This window comes from Panthera pardus, unplaced genomic scaffold (genome assembly GCF_024362965.1).
Source record: "Panthera pardus isolate Hobbes unplaced genomic scaffold, ASM2436296v1 HiC_scaffold_12, whole genome shotgun sequence".
NCBI classification, from domain to species: domain Eukaryota; kingdom Metazoa; phylum Chordata; class Mammalia; order Carnivora; family Felidae; genus Panthera; species Panthera pardus.
Genome location: NW_026526677.1, coordinates 11910737 through 11937529, shown reverse-complemented (window position 1 = coordinate 11937529; position 26793 = coordinate 11910737). Strand labels below are relative to the sequence as shown.

The 26793-nt window shown below is 51.5% G+C and overlaps 1 protein-coding gene across 2 annotated transcripts in view; it reads left to right on the top strand.

The window, feature by feature from the left end:
• Positions 1-26205, top strand: part of DTX4 (deltex E3 ubiquitin ligase 4) — a 36950-nt gene extending 10745 nt beyond the window's left edge. For both annotated transcript variants that reach the window (XM_053899679.1, XM_019414474.2), the window contains exons 3-9: positions 5989-6050; positions 6370-6531; positions 8319-8380; positions 9836-9988; positions 13043-13204; positions 18495-18584; positions 22721-26205. In XM_053899679.1, coding sequence (XP_053755654.1) covers positions 5989-6050; positions 6370-6531; positions 8319-8380; positions 9836-9988; positions 13043-13204; positions 18495-18584; positions 22721-22954 — 925 coding nt within the window. In that variant the 3' untranslated portion in view covers positions 22955-26205. The remainder of the gene's footprint in view (positions 1-5988; positions 6051-6369; positions 6532-8318; positions 8381-9835; positions 9989-13042; positions 13205-18494; positions 18585-22720) is intronic.
• The last annotated feature ends 588 nt before the right edge of the window (positions 26206-26793 follow it).

Here is a 26793-nt window from a genome sequence, read left to right as displayed (position 1 = left end):
TTCTCTCGCTCAAGGGCAGAGAGCTAATCATTGGCTGAGACCAAAATTCAAACTTCAGGAAGGCTGATGCCAGAGCCAGACTCTTTTCTGACTGCCATCCTGCTTCTCTGTCACAATGCCCGGCATACAGCAGGTGCCGGATGAGACTTAGCTCCTTTCCTCTGGTCTCTCTGGAAACTGGAACTCCAGTTTGGAGCTAAGAGCCCATATTTAGTAAGCACTTACTATGTGTGCCAGGCACCTTCCGTGCGTTGTCTCAATTCTTCCCGTGACAGCCCAGTGTTGTCGGTTCTGTGATCACTGCTTTTTATGATCTTCTTGGTCCCCCTAATCGTCAAATGGGGGAGACCCAGGTCCACATGGTGCCCACGGCCTTTGCCTGCCAGCTCCCGATTTCTTGTGAGATTGGCCTCTCACGCCGGCCCCATCTTCCTTTCCTCCAGAGGGGCCTGGCCCTACCTGTGACCCCTGAGCCCCAGACTGTCTGGGTGGTTTGGACTGAGGTTGTACACCCAAGTGGGAAATTCAGGCTGCCCAGGGGAGGCCATCTGCACACAGAGGTTCAGCACTGGGAGACAAGGAGAGGCAGGTGTAGTGGGGAAGGAGAGGCCCGGCCTTCCCTCGGGTCTCTGCCCTAAGCTAAGCCAGAGTCTGCAAGGTCCAATTTCCTCGTGTGCGAAATGGGGAACCTCACGCTTGCCTTGCGTGCCCCATGGAGTCCTTGTGGAAACCTCCACTAAGGGAGTGCATCCCTGGAGAATTTACCAGATGCACCTGCCAGTATTATCTCATTCTCTGACCTGGTGCACCCAGTGTCAGGCTCGGACACGCGGCTCAGAATTCACTTCCCAAGGAGGGCCACACGGCCCATGTGTCACAGAGTGGGGGTTGGGGCCCAGGGTTTAGTCTTCTAGTCCTCTGCCCTTTTGGCTAAAGCTCAGCTCCTCGCCGTATGCGAAGGCAGTTTATAAATGGTCAAGTGCAGGTCAGATGTGTGGGGTTTTCACATGACTCCTTCTGAACTGGCAGAATATTTGGTAGAGGGGAATGGGCACCTAAACCACACCACTGCTCAGTTTCTCCCCAAGGCCACACAGCAGCGTCCTGGGGGCCTCTGACAGAGTTCAAGGGTAATTATTTGTGCGGCAGAGGGAGGCTCATATAGTGGATGAGAAACCCAGCCTCCAGCACCTGACTGCCCCGGGCTGGAACCCAAGTTCCTTCGCGTGCAACTTGGGGCAAGTTTTGCACCCTATGTCTTCAGCTTGCTCCTCTGTAAAGTGGGGACAGTCACAGTACCTTCCTTATCAGGGCTGTCATGAGGATTAAAGGCAGTGCTCAGCGTGTGGATTTAGCCCAACGCTCGGCAGTAGTAAGAGTTTGGTCAGTATTAGCTGCTATTATTATTGTTGTTGTTAATGTGTATCTATTGAATGTGTGCTGTGTAGTCGAACTAAAGTCAAAGCTGAGCAGCCTCTAACGCCCCACCTCATTTCTGGTGCCCTTGGCAAAAGCCAAGTGACCTCGTGCCATAATTGAGGGCAAGGACACCCTGCTCACTTTAAACCTCACTGAGGAAGCCGACAGCTCTTTCTCTCCACTCTATTCCCCCTGCCCGCCAGCCCAGCGGAATCGGAGCCGGAGAATGGAGTGGAGAATGGAGTGGAGGTCCGGGGGCAGTGCTGTTTCAAAAGGCCTATAGAAACACACTTTTTTCTCCGCTCTGTTTTCCTGACAGGGGAGGCCCCGCCCTACCCTTCTATCTTCCAGCCCCTTCCCTTTTCACCTCTTACCACCACCCTCACCCCCACCACCATTTTCTCCTTCAGTCTTTCTTGGCCATTTAATTAGCGTGCTTATTCCCTTTGTCTGGCATTGCCGTCCACCTTCTGTCGTGGAATGGCCCCTTCCCTCCGCCCTCCCTGTCCGTGAGCTCTTCAAGCAACTTTCCCACGGAAAAAAGGAAGACCGGGGAGGGCGGGAGAGGTGGGCTGAAGAGAAGGGTTTGAGGGGGAACAAAAGACCCTGTGAATTATTCAGACACACAAGCAGGGGGTTTGTAAAGAGAAAAGAGGGGGGCTGTGTAGTGGGGGGCGGGAGTCGCCCCTCTGGCCCTCTCCTCCAGAATCGAGGCTTCTCTATCTCCAGCGAGACTTCGGTTGCTGGAGAGACAAGACCATTGTCCTGTAGGAGGATTCCTGGGTTGGCTCACAACTCCAAAAACACCCCACTGTTTCTCACCATGGTATCTGCAGAGCTTTTCTCCTGCCATCAGCCCCCTTCTCTGCCACCGTGCCAGCTCTTGTCTTTTCTTAGTTTTATATTTGAGGGACAGAAATGGAAACTGAGAACAGCCCAGCAGAATGGGGAGGGGGTGTCTTCCGATGCTGAGGCCAGACAGCTTTGGCCCAGCTGGAGGATGTGAGAGGCATGCCAGTGATTGGCCTGCTGATTTCTGGAAGGAGGGCTCAGGCATGTACCGGCAGGGAGGGGAATGGGGGGGGGGGTGTGTGACCGGTGGGGACTCCATGGGCCGCCTCGCCTCCACGGCCGGCCGCCTCCACCGCTTTCATTTTAACCAGTCACCGAGGGGGAGGGCTGATCAGGTGTTGCCACCTCAACAATCCTGTGCACTGCCCGGGTCTCCGCTTTACACTTTGCCCTCCGCGTCCTCAAGAATCAGAAAACTGGACTATTCCAGCAGGAAAAGGCTTTATCAAGCCCGACTTCCTCTTCCAGTTGAGAAACAAAAATGTAAACAACCCCCCAATTTGCATGGGGCTTGCCAGTTTATAGAGTATTTGACCTAGATCCTGAATCCTCACAGGGACCCCAGGGACAGAGATGTAGGGTGGCCCTGCTCTTGGGTGTGGTAACTTGGATGTGGTCACCGAAGTGCAGAGGGGCCATGGGGCTCTCCCAAAGGCACAAGGTCAGTGCCAAGCTGGGCTGGAAGGCAGGTCTCCTGACCCCTGTGCAAGCCTCCTTCCACTGTACCCTTCTGTATTTTGTCAGCAGATCTCTTCCTCCTTAAGTCCACTGCCACCATCCAGAGCCTGCTGACAAGTTTTCCCTTTCCTGGCATGGCCCCCACCACGGTATTCCCGGGAGTCCTGGGTCCTCATATGGACCCTCCCTCTCTTCAGACCTGGCCCCGTCCCTGGGTCCCCGGGCTGCCCATGGTGTGCTAGGGGGACTCTTTCCTGGTTAACCAGATTGGGTGTGGAAACCTGCCAGTCCAGTTTGTGGGAACAAAGGTGGCTTTTGTCACCCAGATCACAGCTACTTATCTCCTGGTGGGGGCCGGGGCGGGGGGGGTGGGGGGGGGGTGGGGGGGGGGTGGGGGGGGGGGTGGTGCTCGGAGCTGGTAAGGGGGTGGGAAGGCAGGCGCAGGGCTGGGCTGTGAGCGTTGCCCCCTGGTGGGGAGCCTGCGAACAGACACAGGCCGCCAGACTCCTTCACTCCTTTTCCAGACCAGCGGCGGGGAGGCCAGTCAGTCCCCGCAGGGGACCCAGAGCTTAGGCGGCTGCCTTGCTCTTAGGCATTGGGGCAGGGAGTCTTCAAGAAGTCCATCCCCTGGCACCTGCTAACTCCAGACCCTCACAGGTTCACAGGTGAGGTTGTGAGGAGTTACTGGCAGGTTTGGGGCTCCAGTCTGGTTCCCTGAGTCCAGTCCACCATGCCGGGCCTCACCCTGGGGGGCAGGCCATAGAGTCCAGAAGCAAGGCTGAGCCTCTCTTCTTGGCCAGCTTTCCTTTGTGTTGAATTCAGCTTTCCCCTCTCCCCATCCGGGTTTGATTTATCCTGGGGGTGGAAAGTAGGCTGTGGTGGTCTGTTGAGACACAAATGCTCCCACATCTGTTCTTTCACATCCTTCCCACAGCCCTGGTGCACGTGTCATCATCCCGGGGAAGGGACAGGGGCCCCAGAAGACTCAGCGTAGCCCGGGAAGCACCCATCCCTGTGGGCATGTGGGGGACAGGCAGACCCTCTCCTCAGCCTTGAGGCCCCCCATTCCAGCCCCTCTCTTGTAGTCCTAGATTTATTCCACACGGTCTTTGTTCCCCATGTCCTCTGTCTGCCACGTGGGGTGACAGAGGGGTCGCAGAAACACAAGAGCCCAGCACGGGGAGTGGCTACAACAGCGGGCTCCGGAGCCAGATTTCCTGGGTTTGAATCCTTAGCTGTGTGACCTCCATCGGGTTTGCTCACCCTCTCTGTGCCTCAACCTCCTTGCCCATTAAATTGGAGCTAATGATAACGGCGCCTCCTGTGGAGGTTGTTGGAAGTCTTAGATGGATTTGTGCGATGTGAGCGGTTAGAACCGTGCCTGGTACCAGGTGGGCTCTTCAGGGTCACACACGGATGAAGGGCCACAGGCTGTCTTGTTCACCGCCGTGTCCCCAGGCTCTAGGGGCGAGTCCAACCGGAAGGAGGGCTCTGTATGAATGAGCACATAAGCAGATAACGAACACTGCAAAGAAACAACTGAACACACCCCTTCCCCTCCTGTATTCCCAGCACCACCCTACCCCCCAACCCCCCATAGCAGATCTGCTGGCTTCTCAGGCTCTCTGGCCCCTGGAGTCATCTGTGACCTAGTCCATTGACGTCCTCGAGCTCCCTTTCCCCCTCCGAGCCCATCTGTGGAAGCCTGGGTGGCAGGGGCGATGGCGCACAACCCAGTCCCACGTGTCCCCATGTTTTTCTATTTGGCGTCGTGGGAGGCCTCGCCTTTCCAGGCAGCTGTGCGGACTCCTCTCCAGAGCCTGGCTCGGGTTTCTGGGGAGAAGGACAGAAAGAGGAGGAGGCTTTGCCTGGTATTTAGATTTCTCAGCGAAAAGGAGGGGTAACAGCTGTTGGAGCAGTGGTTTCCCAATGTCAGGCCGGGATCAACCTTATCTGGATCCTCTCCAGAAGCGAGAGAAAATGCAGGTTCCGTGCCCCCTTCCTCCCCCATGGGAATTCTGATTCAGGCCTGGGGCTCTGTCTTTTTAAAAGCTTCTCAGGAGCCACTTGGTACACCCACCCGGGCTTGAACTTGCCTCTCCATTTTTCATTCGCTCCACAAACACTCACTGAATGCCTGCTAGTGTCAGGCTGTGAGGATATTTGTCCGTGTGGAGCTTTGATTCTGGAGGGGGCGAGAGTAAAGCAACAGCTTATTTTTTAAAAACCATCGGTTCCAGGGCATCTGGGTGGCCCAGTCGGTTGAGCCTCCGACTCTTGGTGTCGGCTCGGGCGATGATCTTGCGGTTTGTGAGTTCGAGCCCCGCGTCAGGCTCCATGCTACGGCCCAGAGCCTCCTTGGGATTCTCTGTCTCCCTCTCTTTCTGTGCCTCCCCTGCTCATTCTCTCTCTCTCAAAATAAATAAACTTAAAAAAAAATTTTAAACCATCAGTTCCCTGGGATAAACAAAACAAAAACGAAAGAGAGTGAGGCAAGAGGGATTGAGAGTCCCGGGCTGGGATGGAGGGGTGGGTCTCGGTATTAAATGAGATGGTCTCAGGAACCTCACAAAAAGGTGAGCCCAGACTGAAGGATCTGTAGGAGGAGGTGAGGCAGAGATCTGCTGGTAGAGCATTTCAGGCAGAAGGAGCCACATAGGCAAAGGCCCTGAGGCAGCAGTGTGGCCCAGCTGGAGCAGGATAAAATGGTGAGGGGTATGTGAGGAGACCAGGAAGATGAGGGTTGAGCGCGGTGGGGGGGACGTTGGCGGGTCACGCGGAGCTGTGTGGGCTTTGCCGGGACCTCGAGAGACTTAAGGAGCCATTGCAAATTTGGGGGGATCCGAGGGGAGGGGTGACATGGTCTGACTTAGATTTGAAACGTTAACATTCCTGCTTGTGGTGCTAAGAACCGGCTCTGCCTTGAATAGAGATAAGTAGTTTCTGTCGGAAAAGGGACCTCTCAGTGAGTGGATTTTGGGGGTTCCAACCCCACCCCACTTGTCAAAACCGTAATGTGTCTGCTCTTTCCTTCCACAGGGTCCCCACTGTGCCAGTAAAGAACCTCAATGGGTCCAGTCCTGTTAATCCGGCCCTGGCAGGTAAGCGCTTGCTTTAAGGCGCGCGGGGGGGAAAGGAAAGCTCGGGCCAAGGAGGTGGTGAGCATTTACCGCAAAGAAAGAATTGAATGAAAGCAAATGTGGATGTTGGGAGCGGGGTGGGGAGGGGGGGAAGAAGCACAGCTTCTGTTGGAGAGAAGCAAACGCACACATTTCTGGGGCAGGCAGCGCGGGCCAGGGGAGGCTGAGTGAGTCACGAGAGCTTGTGCCGGGGAAACAGCGGGGCAGGCTCCCGGGGAGGGCGGTTGGTGGGATGCTGGGAACTAACTCTGCAGTCCACGCTCACGCCCTGCCCTTCCAGGAATCACCGGGATTCTCATGAGTGCAGCCGGGCTGCCCGTGTGCCTCACCAGGCCGCCCAAGCTGGTTCTCCACCCGCCCCCGGTCAGCAAGAGCGAAATCAAATCCATCCCGGGGGTTTCCAACACGAGCCGCAAGACCACCAAAAAGCAGGCCAAGAAAGGTATCAGCCTCCTTGTCTTAGGGGGTATGGGAGTCAAAGGCGTGGGCCTCGGCCGTGGCTTTGCCGCCATCACCCAAGGTCATACCCGTGGCTTCACCCTCTGTGCCTTCGTTTCTGCGTCTGCTAAGTGGGCCCAACTAGCCCCTGTTCTGCTGATTGCACCAAAGTGGATTGTGCGTGAGTGAGAGGGAGGCACCTTAAGAAGTGCAAAAACACGGTCTGGAAATATAGAGACACAGAACCACCAAGCGTGACGCATAAAATACGATACAGGGGGCTGTCACTGTGGCCCTGGAGCCAGAACAGCCTGGGTTCCAGTCCTGACTGTGACACTTCCAAGTCATGTGACCGCAGAGAGCCCTTTTTCTTTCCTTTACAATGGGGTAAAAAATGCTCACAACAAGGATGGGGCAGGTGTGCCCCAGAACGCATCCATGACAGGGAGTGACCACTGCCCTGCGTCCCCCCAGAGCCCCTAGGCTGACCATTCGAACCTTCCTTCAGGCACTCCTTCCTCCCTGTGCACAGTCCCGTCACCAGGGGGTCCAGATGTGTGTCTACCCTGTCTCAGCTCTGCGGCCGGTCTTTCTGGCCGCTGGTGTTGGTTGTTAAATGTCTTGACCATCACCCCAGGCCCCCACCTTACAACCTTGTTTTGAAGGGTCCGTGAGATCTCATGTATATTGTAACTGGGCCCAGGGCCTGGCAAGCAAGAGGCTCTCAATGAACAGAAGCTTCATTCTTCGAAGCGGGCTGGTGGGAAGGAAGGGCCTGCATCCTGGGTTTTGGCGGTTGCATGATCTGCTTCCTCAAACCCTTGCCCTACTTTTCTACGCCATCAAGAGTTCTCTGCTTAAATGAACTCAATTGCCCTGTTCATAGTCTGATAGGAAATGACAGGATTTCACACTTTCCCGCGCTTCCTGTGATTATTAATAGCACATGTTGGACCCTTAGCTGGAAAAGTGCTAAAGGTCTATGCGTCCATTAGCTTCTTTAATTGTCAAAGCAACCCTTTGAGTGGGCTCTATTGCTTTGCCCGATCTCACAGGTGAGAAAATAGAAGCTGAGAGAAGCTAAGAGGGGTCCCCAGGGAGGCACTGGTCCTTTTTAAGGTTGTATCATCCTGTCTCCTGCCTTCAGGCTGGGCTGCCTCCTAGAGGTCCAGCCCCCAGAGAAATTCCAGAATCGCTGCAGCCTGTAAGGATGCTTCCCTGCTGCTGGTCTCCCGCACCGTCAGCGGCCAAGGAAGCTGTGGGCATAGCTTCCTGCTTTCCCATGAAAATAAAATCACTTTGACACCACATTACAGACCGAGACAGTACTCGGCACACTGTAAAAAGCATGTGATAAGCCTACCTCCTTTTTTTTTTTTTTTAACGCGTAACAGTTTACACAGTGCTGTCTTCTGCTACCTCGCCTCATCGTGTGGGCATGCCCAGGCTCTTTGATTACACGGAAGAGAGCCCCACACCACCCATCTCAGTTAAAAAGTGGGTTTGGTGAAAACAGGCCGGCCCGGGGCGGGGTGGGGGGGTGGCTGTCAGGAAAAAGACTGCGGGAGGGAAAGACAGGCAGGCACACCTCCCACCTTCCCAGACACCTAGCTCCTTCCTCCTCCTGTCGATTCCCTTTCAGATTCTTAAATGTGGTTGCAGAATGAATTCCTCCCCCTGCCTGCTTTGAGCCTGGCTGCTGGCTCCCCCCTCCGCGTGCCCAGCCTGATGAGGCCGTTTGATCCCTTACCTCTGTCTTGGTGGCCCACTGACCACCCTGTCCCCCCACAGGTAAAACCCCAGAGGAAGTGCTCAAGAAGTATCTGCAGAAAGTCCGGCACCCGCCAGATGAGGTGAGCGCAGGGGGGAGGCAGGGCAGGGTTCACCCACAGCTTCTCCTCCGCCGGGGTTTTCCACAGGTTGCAGCAGGAGCGGATTTCTGCGTCCTGGCTGCTACAGAGCCGCTCAGAGCTGCCACAGGGCTCCAAGGTTGGCGGTCTGGAGCCGCAGACCGAGGCTGCATTCTAAACCACCTTCCCGTGAACAGTCTGAATGTAACAAAAACAGCATGACAAGCGCTGGGAACTGACGTTTATTTCTTCTTCTTCTTCTTCTACTTATTATTTTTTTAAGGAGGCTTGAACTGATGACCCTGAGATCAAGAGCCGGATACTTAACCAACTGAGTCAGCCAGGCGCCCCATGGGAACTGACTTTTAAATGGGCTTGATGTAGACCAGTGGTTCTCAGCCAGAGGGAGTTCTGCATGGGGGAGTGGGGAGGGGCGTGGGGGAGGGAACTGCTAATGGGCAGAGGCCAAGGGTGCTAAATAGTCACCGTGCCCAGGACAGCCCCCTCAGCGAAGAATTACCAACCCCAAATGTCAATAGTGCCAAGGTTGAGAAATCCTCTTATAGGCTTATTGATTTATTTATTCTTAATGTTTATTTTCTTATTGAAAAAGTTTTTTCATGTTCATTTATTTTCGAGAGAGAGAGACAGAGGGTTGAGTGGGGGAGAGACAGAGAGAGAGAGGGAGACACAGAATCCCAAGCAGGCTGCAGGCTCTGAGCTGTCAGCATAGACCTTAACGTGGGGCTCGAACCCATGCACTGCGAGATCGTGACCTGAGCTGAAGTTGGATGCTTAACCGACTGAGCCACCCAGGCACCCCAGTATTTATTTTATTTTTGAGGGTGGGGAGAGGGAGGGAGCATATGCAGTGAGGGAGGGGTGGCAGAGAGAGGAAGACACAGGATCCAAAGCAGGCTCCAGGCTGTCAGCACGGAGCCCCATTCAGGGCTCCGACTCACAAATGGTGAGATCATGACCTGAGCCAAAGTCAGACGCTGAGCTGACCGAGCCACCCAGGCGTGCCTCTTGTTGACTTATTTAAACAGCAGCCCCTCTGGTACACTTGAGATACAATTGCTTTGCAAACGTTCAGCTTAAATAAAGGGTCTGTCAGCAAGTGTCTGTTTCCTCCGCAAGCCATTGGAGAACACCAAGGAAGGACAGTGTCTCATCATCGCCCTAAAGGAGAGGACAGTTTTGGTGGTGAGCCCCAGGTGGCCTGTGCCACCAGCAACAATTATTCCAGGAACTTTTCTGCTGTGTAAAGTGAGATAAACCTAGATTTCGATTCCCAAAGGCATGTCTGTATATATCCTGGTTTGTGGGTTTTCTAGAAGAGGAACAGGGACACCTCACCGGACGTCTGATCATGCGAGAATCACTGCGGAGATGCTCTGGCCTCCCAGGCTGGGCCAGCGCTGAAGGCCTCTCTGCTCTGTCCCCTCCCGCCCCCAGGACTGCACCATCTGTATGGAGCGCCTCACGGCCCCCTCGGGCTACAAGGGCCTGCAGCCAACAGTCAAGCCTGACCTGGTGGGAAAGCTGTCCAGATGCGGCCACATCTACCACATCTATTGTCTGGTCGCCATGTACAACAATGGCAACAAGGTTAGTGCCAGCCTGCGGGGCTGGCCCCCGCCCACCATGGGCCCTGGAGGAGCAAAAGCGTGAAGGCCCTGTTGGGGTGATTTGGGGTGTCTGAGAGGCACCCTGGGGGCAGCAGGAGTGAGGATCTTGGCTGTTCTCAGCAGGGTCAGCGTCTTACACAATTATAACGTTCGCAAAACCTGTCTTACCCAACTGCTCCCCTCCCCCATCTCTACAGTGGGTGTGATGGTCTGAGAGGTATAGACTTCAGTCCATGAGAGTTCTTGGGGGGAAGGGGGGTTGACAGTGTGCCCATAGTGAGCGTTCATTACACCCAGTGTGGGCAGGTTTCTAGTCCCTTCGAAGCTCACTGTTGGAGGAGGGGAAGGCTGTCTGTGATGCTCACCTGGTCCATACTGACGGCAGAGCAGTGTTCCTCCATGAAGCTGGATTCCAGGAATCTGCGAGTCTCCTTAGATGCTAACTCTCTCTTTACACTATCCGAGCTTTTACTAAGCCACTGACATCCCTCACGTCCTTTGCTGTGCCTGGAATAACCGTCACTCCCCTCTCCCCATGAATTCAAATCCTACCTGCTTCTCCAGACCCCACTTGGATCGCAGCAGAATTTGAGGTTTCCCTGATGTCCCCAGCTTCTTACTCATCCCCTCCCCCCCAAAAGTCTGCCTTTCGGGGTCTGCTCTGTACTTCTCCTGCTGTGGGAAAGAGGAGAGGAGAGAGTCAGCAGACCCAAGCTTGAACCCTGGCTTTAGTAACTGAGTGATTGTGGGCAAGATTTTCAATCTCTCTGAGATTTCATTTTCCACCTGGAAAATGGAGATAAAATAATACCTACTTTCCAAGGCATTATTACCATTATTAGTCAAATGGATATCTCCTTGGCATTATAGGTATAATTTTTTTTCCCTTCATCTTTATATAGCCCTGTGATTGAAGTTCCCAGAGTGCTGACCTTGGGCTGACCTTGGGACCTTTGTCTCAGAGAGCCCATGCTCAGTCACTGATGGATGATGCGGTCTGAACTGGTTTTCACTTTCCTGACCCTAGGTTAAAAGGTTTCATTGGGGTTTTGTATTTTAAGAGGTTATTTTGGATTTAAAGGGATTTTTTAGCATGTTCATTCTCTTTTTGAGGACTGTTTTCAAGAACAATCTAGCTCCTCTTTGCACTAATACTTTGAAGCATGCCGTTTAAAATTTTCTTCACACAGAAGAGGAAACGAAAGGACCCAGAGAGAAACCCAGTGGTTCTCCCAAGGCCATGAAGCAAGTTAAGGCCAGAGCAGAAGGTGGAAGGGCCAAGGCTTGGCCCCAAGCCTTGGGTTCCAAGCCTTGGGTTCCTGTCCCGTTGACCACATGGAGTAACCTTCTCCATTGCCCTGAATGCAAGTTACTCCTTTAACATTAGTAGAGCTTGAGCTGAAGGTCCCCAAATAGCTCCACAGAGGATCGCTGTCCTCCTGAAATGGTGCGGATGTCCTGGAGAGCTTCTCTCCTGGCTGTGAGCCTTTTCTGCACACATGGCTCCCTGCCCACGCCTTCCTTCTCACCCACTTTCTTCTGGAAAGCCTGGGAACAAGGTCTCCTCCCAGCCGTGCAGGCCACGCCTCGCTGGGCCCCAGTGTGAAGCCAAGGCCCCTTATATGTCTGCATCCAGAGTCTTGCCCTGCGCCCCAACACAGCCACCGAGCCGTGGGCTTTGTACAGACTGCTGAAGACCAAGCCCTAACTAGTGTCAAGTCCTTTAATGGTGCTGTGCCTCAGTTTTCTTCTCTGTAAAAGGGAATAGTTTTTTTAAAATATTTATTTATTTGAGGGGGAGGGAGGGGCAGAGAGGGAGGGAGACAGAGGTGGGACTTGAACTCACAAACCAGGAGATCATGACCTCAACTGCTCAGGTGCCCCGAAATGGGAACCATTTTTAAAAAAAACTTTTTTTTGTATTTATTTATTTTTGAGAGACAGAGAGACAGAGCACAAGTGGGGAGGGGCAGAGAGAGAAGGAGACAGAATCCAAAGCAAGCTCCAGGCTCTGAGCTGCCAGCACAGAGCTCGACGCGGGGCTCGAACTCACAAACCATGAGATCATGACCTGAGCTGAAGTTGGACGCTCAACCAACAGAGCCACCCAGGCGCCCCGGGAATCATTTTTAAGGCTAATAATAAGGCTAATATTCCTTTAAAGCTGATATCAGGCGAGGCCTATGTGAAACAAGATGTAAAGTCTTTTGTAAGATTTAAAACGCCTTCACTAACAACTCATTCCCTCCCTCGTTGCTTGTGCAGACCTTGCCCTCAATCCTTCAAAACCAGTCCACAGCTCTTCTTTAAGGACCATTTTCTTAAAGTCAGCTTCATCTACTCGGGCACACGACACCCACTTTCTCTTTTCAGAGCAGTGGTTTCTAAACCTGTACGAGCCTTAGGGGTCATAAAAGTACTAATAACAGTTAGAGACACGACTTAGTGGTCAGCACTTCCTGTGGGTTCTCTAATTCAATCCTTCCAACAACCCAGTGAGATAGATACTATTGTTTTCCTTGTTCTGTTACAAAGCCGAGACCCAGAGAGGTTAAGTAATTTGCTCCAGGTCTCCCAGCAGGTAGATGGCAGAGCTGAGAATCCAATCCAAAGTTCTCACTCTTCACTGCTACTTTCTGTAGCGCATCCCCCCCCCCCCCCCATCCAGTTTGGTGGCCTGGGGTGGGGTCCAAGCATCTTTGTTTCCAGCAAGCTTCGTCAGGATTGTGATGCTCAGCAGTTGGGCAGAGGCTGCTCCCTAGTGCTTTGTTGTGTATCCGACTCGTTTGGTACTTCACGGTTAATAATGACTCCCTGTGTATGTTCCCTGCCCGCATGGGCTGCTCTGCCTTTCAAGGATGGGGGGTCTCTCTTACATGGCCCTTAGCATGGAGCTAATTTGTGGAATTTACTTATTTGGGTGCATTTTGTCCCCCTGGCCTTTTATCTTTGTCCCCTTCCAGGGTTAGGTGGGGTTAGGGGTGTGTTGCCAAGACTGTTTCCCAACCTGGCTGTTCCTGCCTTGCGCCCTCAGGACGGAAGTTTGCAGTGTCCAACCTGTAAGACCATTTATGGGGTGAAGACAGGCACCCAGCCTCCGGGGAAGATGGAGTACCACCTCATCCCTCACTCCCTGCCCGGCCACCCCGACTGCAAAACCATCCGGATCATCTACAGCATCCCTCCTGGCATTCAGGTGCTCCCGAGTCAGCCACGGGCTTTTATTTACTTATTTTTTAAGTTTCAGTGTTTGCAGGCAATAGGTTTGTCTTTTTTCTTTAATGTTTATTTATTTTTGAGAGACAGAGACAGAGCACGAGGGGGGAGGGGCAGAGAGAGAGGGAGACACAGAATCCAAAGCAGGCTCCAGGCTCCGAGCTGTCAGCACAGAGCCCGATGCGGGGCTCGAACCCACGAACTGTGAGATCATGACCTGAGCCGAAGTTGGACACTTAACTAAGCTGTACAGGTGCCCCGGTAATATGTTTGTCTTAATCTGTTCAGGCTGCTGCAAGAAAATATCACAGACTGGGTAGCTTTTAAACAACAGAAAGTTATTTCTCACAGTTCTGGAGGCTGGGAAGTCCAAGCTCAAGGTGCTGGCAGATTCACTATCTGGTAAGCCCCTGCTTCCTAGGTCATGGACATCTTTATGCTGTGTCCTCATGGCAGAAGGGGTGAGGGAGCTCTCTAGGGTCTCTCTTATGAGGGCACTAATCCCATTCATGAGGGCTCACCTTCATGACCTTATCACCCACCCAAGACCCAACCTCCAAATACCATCATCTTGGGGGTTAGATTTCAACTTGTTAATTTCCGAGGGTTACAGACTCTCAGTTTATAGCAGTCCATTACTTCTTGTACTTCTTGCTTGCAAAATACATTCTGTTCCAATAGTCCCCAAAGTCTTAACTCATTCCAGCATCAACTTTAAAGTCTAAATCCGAGGACTCACCTACATACCATCTAAATCAGAGGTGGGAGAGACCCCATGTACAAGTTCCTCTCCAGCTGGGACTCCGTGAAACTGAACAGGTTACGTGGTGGGGCCCTCGTGAACAGGATGGGTGCCCTTGTAAAAGAGCCCCCGGAGAGCCCCTGCATCCCTTCCCGAATCGAGGACACAGGGAGAAGACAGCAGTCTATGAACCAGGAAGTGGGTGCCCACCCGACACTGGATCTGCTGGCACCTTGGACTTCCCAGCCTCCGGAACTGTGAGAAATAGATCTCTGTTGTTTAAGCCACCCAGTCTGTGGTGTCTCATTACAGCAGCCGGAGAGAAATAAGATAATTTTATACTGTGAAAAGTTTCCTTTCCTCCGTCCACCCGGTTTCACCTCCTGCCCCCACATTCCACCATTGTTCTTACCTTCTTACGTGTCCCCCAGGATTCTCCGTGCATGTGCAGCAAAGACTGTTTCCACCTCTCCCATTGGTACACAGAGGGGGACATTTTAGACATATTGTTCTGCACCATGGTTTTTTCAATTAACAATATAGTTTGTAGATCTTCCCATGTTGGTATAGAGGGAGATTCTTCGTTCCTTCTTGGCTCTGGGTGAGAATCCATAGTATACATGCACCCTAATTTATATTCAATAGTCTCCACTTGATGGGCATATGGATTGCTTCCAATCTTTTTACTACAACAAATAATACTGTAACAGATAACCTTGTATGCATGTGAGTATATCTGTTGAATAATTTTCCAAAAGTAGAATTTCTTTGTCAAATGATATTTGCATTTATTATTCAATAGATGTCCCTTGGCTTTGATTTTTGTAGGCATTTATTTCCTCTTTTGATTCTTTGAAAGACAACCCTAAGGAACAAATTGAACCCTATTCCTAACAGTAAATACAAATGTGCCCCTTCCTTCACACACTGAAGATTTTTTAACTGATCTAGGATTCATTTATTTGGCAACTATTTATCAGTTCACCCTTCCTTCCTCCCTCCTCCTTGCCTTCTTCCATTTTGTCTCTTATTTAACAAACATTGGAGGATGGATTATGGACCAGGCATGTTCTAGGTGCTGGAGAAACAAAGGTGAGCAAAGTAGACACAGTCTTTTCTCCTTGGAGGCCCCCATTCTAGCGGGATGAGGAAGTCAATGCCCAGATACATAAGCGAGGTATTGCCAACTAGCGATAAGAGATGTGGCAGAAATAAACCGGAGCAGGTGAGATAGTCTGTAAAAGAATTTAAAGAAAAATATGGTTATTCCTGGAGGGACTTACCAGCCAGTCAGAGAAAATAAGTCTACATCACCAAACTATAGAACACAACATAATGTGCACCATAGATAAACGCTGTGGGGGGTGGGGGGGCAACACAAGAGGTCTTCAAAGTCTGAAGACACTTGGGTTCTGAATCCTGGCTGACTCTGTATTGGCTGGGACTTTGGACAACCACCAGACCTCTCTGAGCTCGGTTTCTTTTTTCTTTTTTTAATTTTTTTTAACGTTTATTTTTGAGAGACAGAGAAAGACAGAGCCTGAGCGGGGGAGGGGCAGACAGAGAGGGGCTACATAGAATCTGAAGCAGGCTCCAGGCTCCAAGCTGTCAGCACAGAGCCCAATGTGTGGCTTGAACTCACAAACCATGAGATCGTGACCTGAGCCAAAGCTGGATGCTTAACCAGCTGAGCCACCCAGGTGCCCCTTGGTTTTTTCATCCGTATAGCTGAGAACCTCCTGTGCAGGGGGCTTTGTAAGAATGGGAGTGAACATTTGTATGTGCATGCTGTGGTATTGGGCACGGTGGTCAGGGGCTCAGTGCCCGGTGACTGGCATTATGTGAGCAAGCTACTTGTCCGGGTAAAGAAGAAGAAGGCTTATGTCTGTCTGTCTGGGAGGGTCTGAGGAGACTTTCTGGTGCAGGGCACCAGTAGTTGAACCTTGAGAGCCATAAAGAAATGGAGGAGAAGGTTTTTAGTGGGAGGACACAGCAGAGTTGTGGCAGAGAGGAAGTAGGGGTGTTGGTGGGCCACAAAGAAGAGTTTAATTTGGGGACTTGCGACGGTGGGGGATGGGAGGAGGGTGCGTGAAGGAGCAGAGAGTGAAGGAGGACTGTGGGCAGGCCATGGAAGGACGCCAGCATGGTGAGGGTTGCAGCTTTATTTGTCAGGCTTTGTTTGTCCAGCTCACTGCTGGACGCGACCAACATTTTGGGAAGTTGTGTAGTTGGGACTGCACTTTGGGAAGGTCAGCCTGGCGGAGAAGTGAGGGGTGACCTGATTAGACCAGTTAGGAGACCATTCTGGTCATGGGGCCTGAACAAGGAAGGTGCGGAGGATGAGGGAGAGGGAGATGTGGTTGGAGGTGGGGGCAGCTGCGACCTTCTGGAATGACTGGAGGCAGCCAGTTGGGATGGTAGGGACAAGACTGACAATATGGGAGTCGGGGAGTCGGGAGAGACAGCCGGTGGCTGATCCCTGGTGAGAAGGAGGGCAAAGATCAGGGCGGGGCAACATTTTGCAGGAGATTCTTTTCCCAGCCTCTGGGACTAAAGAATGGAGAGCCAGCACAGAGGTCGAGGTGGTGGGAGGGGTGGTGTTGAGGGGCCGCTTGCTGCCTGTGTAGACGCCATGGATCACGGATCGTCCAGGAAAACTCAAGCTTGTGCCAAGGGAAATGCATTTCTCTGGGGTCAGTGCAGCCACTCTATAGACCACCCCCTGCGAGTCAGTAGCAGGACCCCTCAGTGCTGTGTCTGTCCCTGTCCCTGGAGACTCCAGAGACCACAAGGGCTTGGGGTTTCCAAGAGGAGTCAAGAACTTGGAGTTCTGCCTTCACTTCAGAGAATGAGTCTCCAATCTAGAGGAGGCAGAGTTGTGACTGCTCCACTTGGCGACGTGCAGAGAGCACACAGCCTCCTGGGGTCAGCGCCAGGCGGGTGTCTGTGTTGCAGACGGGCAAGTCCCAGGAGGGTGAGGTGCGGGCAGAGCCGTGCTGGGAATGGTCTCTGGAGTTGGGCAGTCTGGCTTACAAACAGCTGTGGCCGTGAGCGTGTTGTAAATGTGCTGTGATTTCATGGGACTATGAAATTCAGAACTGTCACGTCCTGCGTCTCCAAGAAGATGTTGTTACCTCTCTCAGCCCAGGGGTATATTTCCCTTCTCCTGTATCGCGCTTAAGATGTTCAATTTGGAAAGGATAGATGATCTTGAGCCAGGCTACTAAAAATCTTTTTAAATCACAGGATTTAAAACTCAATTTGGGAGGGATGGGTGCCTGGGTAAGTTCAGTTAGTTAAGTGTCTGACTCTTCGTTTCAGCTCAGGTCATGATCTCGCAGTTCCAGAGTTTGAGCGCTGCATCAGGCTCTGCACTGACACACAGGGTCTGCTTGGGATTTTCTCTCTCTCTGACCCTCCCCTGCTCTCCCTCTCTCTCTCTCAAAATAAATAAATAAACTTCTAAAAAATCAGTTTGGAACCACCATCCACTATAAGAAAAAAATGAAAAGTCTGTGTTTTCTTATAGTTTCTTCATTCATTCATGCATTCATTCACTCCTGGACTCATTTTTTTCAGCCACGACAGTTACCATTTGTGTGAGAGCTGGTGCTAGGAGCTGCATGGAATTATCAATATTAGATTGGCTTCATCTAGAAGGGATTTTTTAAATGGCTCCACAGACCCTCAGGGGGTTAGGGATGCTCAGAAATTATAGACAAACATTTCTGTTTGGGGTGGGAAGCGGTTGGGAGGGGGGCGGATGGATGCATTGGTTCTGGGAGAAAAATCCCTCACTTTTCCTGAGCTTCTCAAGGGGGCCTGTCGATCCTGATGAGGAAGCCTGGCTTCTGGCTAAATTCTGCGTCAGTTTCTGTCCCTGCTTGTTTGCTGAATTGGGGTATCAGTGCACCTCCGAGTTCACTGCAGCATTATTCACAATAGCCAAGACCCTACACGCACATCAGTGGATGAATGGATAAAGATGACTCCAAGGCTCCTGGCTCAGAGGCACTTTTGTTATATTGAGTACTTTAGAGGGAAAAAGTTCATCATGTGCCTCAGGAAGCCTGGGCTTAAATTTTGGCAAAGCCTTTGATGTTGGAGAAGCCCTGTGACCTCTCTAGGCTGAAGTTTTCCTCTTTGGTAAAACAAAAGAGCCCGTGGCCAGAGCCCCCGGGGGGATGATGATGATGATGAACGTTTACTGAGCTCTTACTATGCACTGCGGTGCCAAGCTCACTTTAGCCTTCACACTCTCCCTATTCGATGGCTGGGGGAACCCACACCCCAAGAGAGGGCTCCAGCTGACACATCGGGAGGTGGCCGCTCTGGGTCCAAATGCAGGTCTAACGACTCCAAAACAGGTGGGAAACCACTGCTATCACTGCTTTGGGATTTGTTCTCTGTCCAGACGCTGTGACCGTTATTATTGTCATCATTACTTGAATTAGTCACGCATGGTCTGCACCCCTTCATTAAAAACATCTTGAAAAATGCCCTTCGCTGACTTCCTTTCTGCTTTCAGGGGCCGGAACACCCAAATCCTGGGAAGAGTTTCAGTGCCCGTGGCTTCCCAAGACACTGTTACCTTCCAGACAGCGAGAAAGGGAGAAAAGTAAGAACGGGGGTTTGGGGGGCTGGGGGGTAGGATTTGCTTCTGTGTCAGGGCCCCAAGTTTTGCTTCCTGCTGTGCACAGGCTAAAGAGCTGAGTCTCTTTTTACCATAGACGCACATGGTAACAAGGTCATATTTGAGTCAACTGTAGGTTAAGGTGGGGACGATTAGAATGTTTTCTTTTGCAGGATAGTTGGGGCAGGGCTTTTTCCTCTCCTGGATAGCACTGGCAATAATTCATCTATTTTAGGATGCTTTCCCAGGGGGCTTTGCTGCTTAGCAGATGGTCCTGGGACCAGCACCAGTGACAACACCTAGAAGCTTGGTGTTGAGATCAGGGAAGGTTTTGAAAATCCAATCATTTTCTGGCCTTAGCCACAGAAAAATGAACATAAAGATTTTATTCTAATTTTACAATTCATAGAACCACTGAAGCCCAAACCTCGGGGCACCTGGGTGGCTCAGTTGGTTAAGCATCCGGCTTTGGCTCAGGTCATGATTTCATGACTTCGTGGGTTCAACCCCCGCGTTGGGCTCTGCGCTGACAGAATGGAGCCTTCTTGGGATTCTCTGTCTGTCTGTCTCTCTCTCTCTACCCCTCCCCCACTTGCACTCTCTCTGTCTCTCTTAAAATGGGTAAATACACTTTTTTAAAAAATGCAGAACCTTAGAAACTCCTTCATTTTAACAAGATCCCAGGTGATCTGACAGTACATTAAAGCTTCAGAGGCACTGCTCCAGGGCAGGGATCCTAATTTGTGGCAGATTACCTTTTTTCTTTTCTTTTAATGTACTTCTGTATTCTATGAATTTCCCAAAAGACAGAGGGAAAAATGATTGGGTTTCTGGATCCCCAGTGATTCATGATTCAAGCTTCAGTGGTTCTATGAATTGTAAAATTAGAATAAAATCTTTATGTTCATTTTTCTGTGGCTAAGGCCAGAAAACAATTGGATTTCCAAACCTTCCCTGATCTCAAAAAGGAAAAGAACCATTGATCTAAGGGGGTGTCGCGCCCCTTCTTGTGGGGTGCAGTGCTGGACCGGAAGTGGGTTTTAGCTAGCTTTCTCTAGGTCCTGCTGGGTAACAAGCTTGGTCTCAGAGGCTGACATCAACAAAGGCTGACTCTCATGCACTGTGCATGCCAGTGGCTGTGGCTTGTTTGGCTGCTATGAGTCCACTCTGTCTGCTCCGTGGGGCTCCGTGTCCTGGAATCCAGGCTGAAGGAGCAGCCTTTCTATGGTCTCTGCCCTTCTCCTGGAAGGGAGCAGAGGAGCAAGAGAGAATCCGAGTGGAATAGTGTGAACCCACTACAGCTGCTGCTGGAAGCTTGTCACTCCTACTCGCCTTTCACAGGCCCCAGCAAGTCATGAACACCACACAAGGAACAGGGTCATGAACTGCCTACAAGGCAGCCCCTTGGGTCCCATGGCAAAGGGCATGGGTGTTCTGTTACAGAGGAGGAAGCAGATCATGTGGAACAATGAGAAAATCAACCACATGGTGAAGATGTACCCAGTGCAGGGTCCTCAGATTAGAAGTCAGGACCAGTCCTGATCCTGAGCCCCGAGCAAGCCATATTTCTGTGCCTGAGCCCCAGCTCTACAGTCCCAACCGCTGGCTAAACATGTCCGCTGTGAAGTCCTACTGCTAAAACTTGAATCTTCTTGCCAAGAGCTGCTCCCCTCTCTTCCAGGCCTCCCTCCTCTTGTTAATGACATACCCAGAATCCCTGGGACCCATATTGGACACAGTAGTCTCCTTGGACTCTCTCTCTGAGCCACCACCCCACTGGCTTGTTTCCCAGGGAACTGCCCACCAAACCACGTGACTCCTTTTCTAATCCTGCCATACCCACCTAGTAAATACATTTTTTTTTAAGTTTATCTATTTATTTTTAGAGAGAGAAGGAGCATGAGCAGGGGGAGGGGCAGAGAGAAAGGGAAAGAGAGAGAATCCCGAGCAGCCTTCACACTGTCAGCACAGAGCCCGACACGGGGCCTGATCTCACAAACCATGAGATCATGACCTGAGCCGACATCAAGAGTCCGATGCTTAACCCACTGAGCCACCCAGGGGCCCCATAAATACTTTCATCTTTTACCTGCCACCAGGTTAAGTATCTTAAAGTACAGTTTCTACCACCAAACTTTTTTGTTGAAAAGAAATAAGGTAGAAAAAAACCCAAAAAATTGTTCTGATATCTTTCCCTTCCTTCTTTACAAAGTACGATCTTCTCAGCTTGGCATTCAAGACCTACTATGGTGGGGGTCTGAACCTTCCCCTCTCACTAATTCCTCACCTTTATCCTTCACATCTGCTGGTCTGGGACCTTAACCTTGGGCTCTTGCACAGTGAGGTAATAAGAGCCTGGGCTTTGGAGACAAACTGGCCTGGGTTCGAGTCCTACTTTAGCAATTTACCAGATGTGGGGACTGGCGTAAAGATGAACATTCTGAGGTCTTAGTTTCTGGATCCATATAACAGTGGTTATAATTTCTATCTGTGTGGACAGGATGTTGTTAAGAATTAAGTGAAAGTAGTATTTGTAAAATGCCCAGCATGGTGACAGCTGTTGTTATAATTACACATGCCTTGGCTCATATTCATTTACTGTGTCTACATGTCCTTTTCTATTAATGGACAGCTGGCCCTTAAACAACTGAGGGGTTAGAGGTGCTGACCTCTATCCTCCCAAAGCTGATATCCACATATAACTTTGACTTCCCCAAAACTTAACCACTAACAGTCTACTGTTGACCAGAAGCCTTGCCGATAACATAGGCAGCCAGTTAACACGTATTTTGTATGTTGTGTGTATGATATACTGTATTCTTACAAAAAAGTAAGCTAGGCAGAAGAAAATATTATTAGGAAAATCATAAGTATCATACTGTGAAAATACTTATATTTTAATGTATTATATATATATTATATTTTATATTATACTGTAAAAAAAAGACCACGTGTAGTGCACCTGCACAGTTCAAACTCGTGTTGTTCAGGGTCAGCTGTATCTCCCCCCTCCTCTCCGACAGTTCAGAAGCATCTTCCCCCATGAATTCTGTATGGATCCACATCTGAGAGTCAACAGAGTAGTAACTCAGACCACAGACTGTAAGTTCAGGCAGTCCTGAAGTCTAGGCCCCCCTCTGCCATGTACTAGCTGGACGAACAGGGCAAGTCTTTATCTTCTGAGCTTCTTCGTGTGTAGAAAGGAGATAAGGAGAATACCTGTCTTGTCGAGTTGTTGTCACTGGTACGTGACCCAGTGCTTGCTACGTAGTAAGTAAACCCTCGGGGGAGGGTCGATCGTATCTCTACCATGTGCCATTACTTCATGTTGGTATTACCACTCTTACAGTTCCCCACCTCCAGCCCACAGCGTGTCGACGGTCATTCTTTTTTGAATCCAGGTCACTTTTATCGGCCGTCTTCATGCTGGGTAGGGTGTTAGGCCCTTGTCTTGCTCCACAGCCATTTTTTAAAAATTTAGCTGAATGAGAACACTCTTCAAGCCCGAACACCTCTCTGGGCCTCACCTATGAAATAGAGACAATAGTAGCCCCTGCCAGATCTGCCTCCATGTGTGGTTATGAGGACCAGGTGAGTAAATGAATGTGAAATGGCCTGGCAGAGGTCACCCCACTTCAACCATGTCACCGGAGAGCTCTGCCACACCACTAGCTGAGGGTGCACTAATGCCACATTCGGGCGGTGGAGGGAATGGCGGACACGCTTCAGAGGCTCTTGGATCATGAGTGCCTCGAATTCCTAGATCCTGTCTTTTAGCCAGGCTGCTGGTAGCTAACATCTGTTGAGGTGTGGGTGCCAGGCACTGCTATGAAAGCCCTCGTACCATTTAGCAGATCAGAGCGTTGCCATTTTGTAAGTAAGGAAATTAAGGCCCAGAGAGGGGACAGAATATGCCCAAGGTCACACAGTTAGTTGGTGACAGATCCAAGACTTTACCTTGCGGCTTCCTGACTCCACCCCCAAATTCTTTCTATTCACTGTGCCGCTGGGGGCATCATGATGCCAGAAGACATGGACCCTTGGGAAGACCCTACCATCAAGACATAGTTTCTGACCAACACTGAATGTCTGCCTTTGGTCTCCTGCCTCCCCTTGCTCAGGTGCTGAAGCTGCTGCTTGTGGCCTGGGATCGCCGCCTCATCTTTGCCATCGGTACCTCCAGCACCACTGGCGAGTCAGACACCGTCATCTGGAACGAGGTCCACCACAAGACAGAGTTTGGCTCTAATCTCACGGGTCACGGCTACCCAGATGCCAATTACCTGGATAATGTGCTGGCTGAGCTGGCTGCCCAGGGCATTTCCGAGGACAGCACTACCCAGGAGAAGGACTGAGCTGGAGGGTCTTTGAGCCAGGAGGGGCTGCGGGGACCACAGGGCAGGAAGTGGGAGAATCGAGGTGGAAGTTGGTGCCATGCCCTCCCAATCCCCTCATTTCCCGCTCTGTCCTATCCCCATTCCCCATCCCTCCTGGCCACAGCGGGGAGGGAGATGAATAAGGTGATGTCATTCATAAACCTCATCCACCACAAAGGGGACATGGGATGAGGGCCATCCTCGGTCTGTTCCCATGGAGTTTTCGGTGCTGGGTAGGCAAGAACCCCCCCCCCCGCCCCCCTGAGTAGGGGCACGGTCAGCACACTTAGGGTATGGACAGAGCGTGGGCACTCCATACCTTGGCCTTGTGAAGCCTGAGGTTCAATGCCTCAGCTGGCTTCTTGCTGCTTCCACTCTGCTTTGAGAGCGGAGTTTCTGCTTTTCTCTCCTCCTCTGGAGGCGAGGAGCTCTCACTGTGCAAGATTGGGGGGCAAAGGGGTGAACCGCTAAATTGCTGTGACATCAGATGTCGATGCCTCGGTGTTCAGCGAGGAAGCACTTCTCACCAAGAGGGTCAGGGAAGCAAAGGCTTCTGGGAGCACACTCGGCTCTCAGAATAGTCGTTGGCCTCTCTGGGCCCTCCCTCCTCACATCTTCGACCTGTCCAAAGAGGCATCTGGTTCTCTTGTGTGGATGGACGGACTCTGGGATTCCTCTCTGGGTTGGCATCCCATGATGTTTCCAGCCCCTCTCTGATCAGACCAGAGTCTGCATCCCACTTAGCATCTGAACTGTCCTCAGGGAGAGGAGCCCATAGCCTTCTTCCCAACTCATCCCAGACCAGCTCAAAGATTCCATGAGTTTCATCAAGTCACTGTGAGTAGAGCCCAGGCTGGGTTCTGTGCCATCTATGTATGCGCATATGTGTGTGTGTGTGTGCGCGAGTGTGCACCACTGGGCCAGGTTGGTAGACAGTCCCATCCTGTTCTCCCATTCTGTTTTGCAAACTGTCAAACTCCAGCTCTGATGGGACTCAAACAGCCAGGCTGCGGTTCCTTGACTTTCTTCACCCTTTGCCAACCAATTTCCACAGTAAACTTGGACCCAAATGGTAACAATCATGTATCTTTCTAGATGCCCCCAGGGAACAGTGCTTGGGGATATGTGTCAGGTGAGGACTGGACAGACCCCTTTTTATATCTCTTTCAAGACCATATCTAAACCAGTCTATCCGGTCATGTTTCTATGAGGGCTTCGATCTGTCTCCATGCACACTTGCTAATCAGAGCCCAGAGGGGGCTGGGCCCCTCATCTATTACAGATTGACCTAGAGCATGGAGGCAGACTTTTTAGCTCATTCCCAACAGGGTTGGGACCACATCATGGTCCAGTCCAACCTGCATTTGGGTTGTGTCCCAAGACTCTGTCTGTCCCCTCCCCAATATTCTTCTTGCTTTTCACTTCCCTTAAGGAATGAATTGGGGGTCAGGGAGGAGAGAAGGGGGATCAAGAAAGGAAACCCAATTCCCCCTTTGAAAGTGGGTTCTTTGAACTATGTGTTTGGGGGAAGTTCCTCTGGATACTAATTTGAATTTATATACCTCATGTTTTGGGGGTTTGACGTATATATATCCATATATATTTCATAATATTTGGAAGGTTTTTGATGCTAGAAAAATGGAAACAAAAGAACCTTCAAAAATGGTACTTAAGTTAGAACCTGAAGCCAGGCTTTCCTGAGAGCTGGCTCCGTGGCCGCTTGCTGTTTGCCTACAGCCATTTTGACATTGGTGTGGCCAGTGGATGCACCTGAGTGTCGCCCAGTTCCTTGGGAGGTACTGGTGCTGGGCCTTTCCTTATTCTCTGAATGGCTGGCTCCAGCAGAGGGAGCTCTGACGAGAGGAATCCTTCCTGACAACTCAGCTCTCAGGTCAGCCGGCCACCATCTTCTCTCACCAGCGGACCAGGAGATTGGGCCTGAGTCCACTGCACCACAGGGCACAGTTTCCTGCCAGTCGGGAGGAAACACTTGAACTCAACGGAAGAGACATGGCTGAGGCATTTAATATCCGCCCCCCCCCCCCCCCACCGTGCCCTTTGCCAGGCCACCCTGTCCCAGAGGTCATCGAAGAGCCTCACTGCACACCTAGTACATCTCTGCCCTTCAGCACCTGGGTCAAGTGTCTGCTGAGCTTCTCACCCACAGGGATGAGGAAACAGACCGAGGGTCAATGGGTAGAAACACACAGCTGTGGAGCAGGAGGTGGGGAAAGAAGGCAAATAAGGTTTGACAACTGGCCATGGCAGCGGGGACAGGCTGATTTCCCTGCCTCGGGCAGAAGGTATGGGTGGGGAAGGGGACAGCCGAGAAAAGAAGGAAGGGGACTCAGAGAATGGATAGGCAGGCAGGCGGTGTGCCAGGGGTAATACCACTTCGAGGGTAAGTCTTAATACCTTCAAGACCTTACCCCTAGGATGCCGACCGTGTCTGTACCCTCCGTTCTTTTCCTCCCTGAGGATGCTCAGCAGGGGGCACCTCCTCCTTGTGCTGCGCTTTGGTGGGACTTTCTGGGCAGAAGGATCTTGAATTTCCTTTTAACGCTGTGCCAAGCAAGGCGGGGGGCAGGGGGGAGGCAACCCTTTGCCCTTTGTGCCAGCCTAGAAAGGCACGGTCTCAGGCACAGTGAGCACCCTGCCAGCGGAGGTACTGAGCACCGATCCCTGGGACACGGGACGTTTCCCCACCAGTGTTGTTCCTGCTCTGTTCCCTGGGTTGCACAGGGAACCCCATGCCTTGCCTGTCATGGCCGGACCACCAGCTGCCTGGTTTTCCCCTTCCTGAGTCTCCAGGGATGACAAATGGGATTGCAGACAAACTCTGTCAGACGCCTGTCCCTTAGAGGTTAATTGTGTATATGTGGTTGTGCGTGCCTTTGTGTTTCATACCCTTTCTCCTGCCCTTTTGTAGAACTTGGACTTTATGGTTTTACACTTGGTCAAAAGTACTTGTCCTGGTATTGCACTGTCGTGTGCATGAGAGGGGAGGGAGAAGACCCCGCGTGGTACAGGAAGGGGCCTGTCCCCTATCCTTGTCCGTGGTCACTGGCATTTTCGTGGGGGTTTTCTGGGAGAGGGAAGGTGAATGTCCTAATGTAAAAACTATCCGTTGTGTCGTGAAGTCCTTGGTGTTGCTCTGTGAGAGGACATCGCCACCTGGTGCTCATGAGGTGTATGTGCAGAACAATAAATGGCAAATGAACAACCACAAATTGCTGTTCCCCTTCTGCTTTTTGTAGGTCAGGGCGCCTATGAGGCATTTGGGGCGCCTCTCCGAGTCTGGGAGCAACCATAAGTCCTTCCACTGATTGGGGGTGGGGGATTCCCTTCTTTCTCGCCACCCCTCCCCCCAGTATCTTTTCCACCCACACATTTGACCAAGGGACCTGACCTGACTGCTTGTTCCTCTCAAGAAAGAGACCGCATGGCAGGGGAAATGTAAGCGAATCTGTGGGGGAAAGACCGGCTTAAAAAACGTGAATGTTTGCTTTTTACAGTGCCCTCCGCCCAACGACAATATAGCATAGGTTTCAATAGTTGACAGGCTGTTGTGTGTCAAATACATGTGTAGTGTTAATCATCCCGATGCTCACACAGACACAAACACAAAATGCAAACGCAAAGCTGCCTTTGTCACCCACATGTGTCTCTATTTCCGAGAGTCTGGGGAGTGTGGTTTGGGTGGAAGCCGGGGTGAGCCTTCCCACAGCGCCCAGTCTGAGCTCACAGATCAGGAAAACAGAGCCTGTGAACTCCCCTCTCCAGGTGCTGACTCGGCAAAAGGATGATTGCAAACTGCA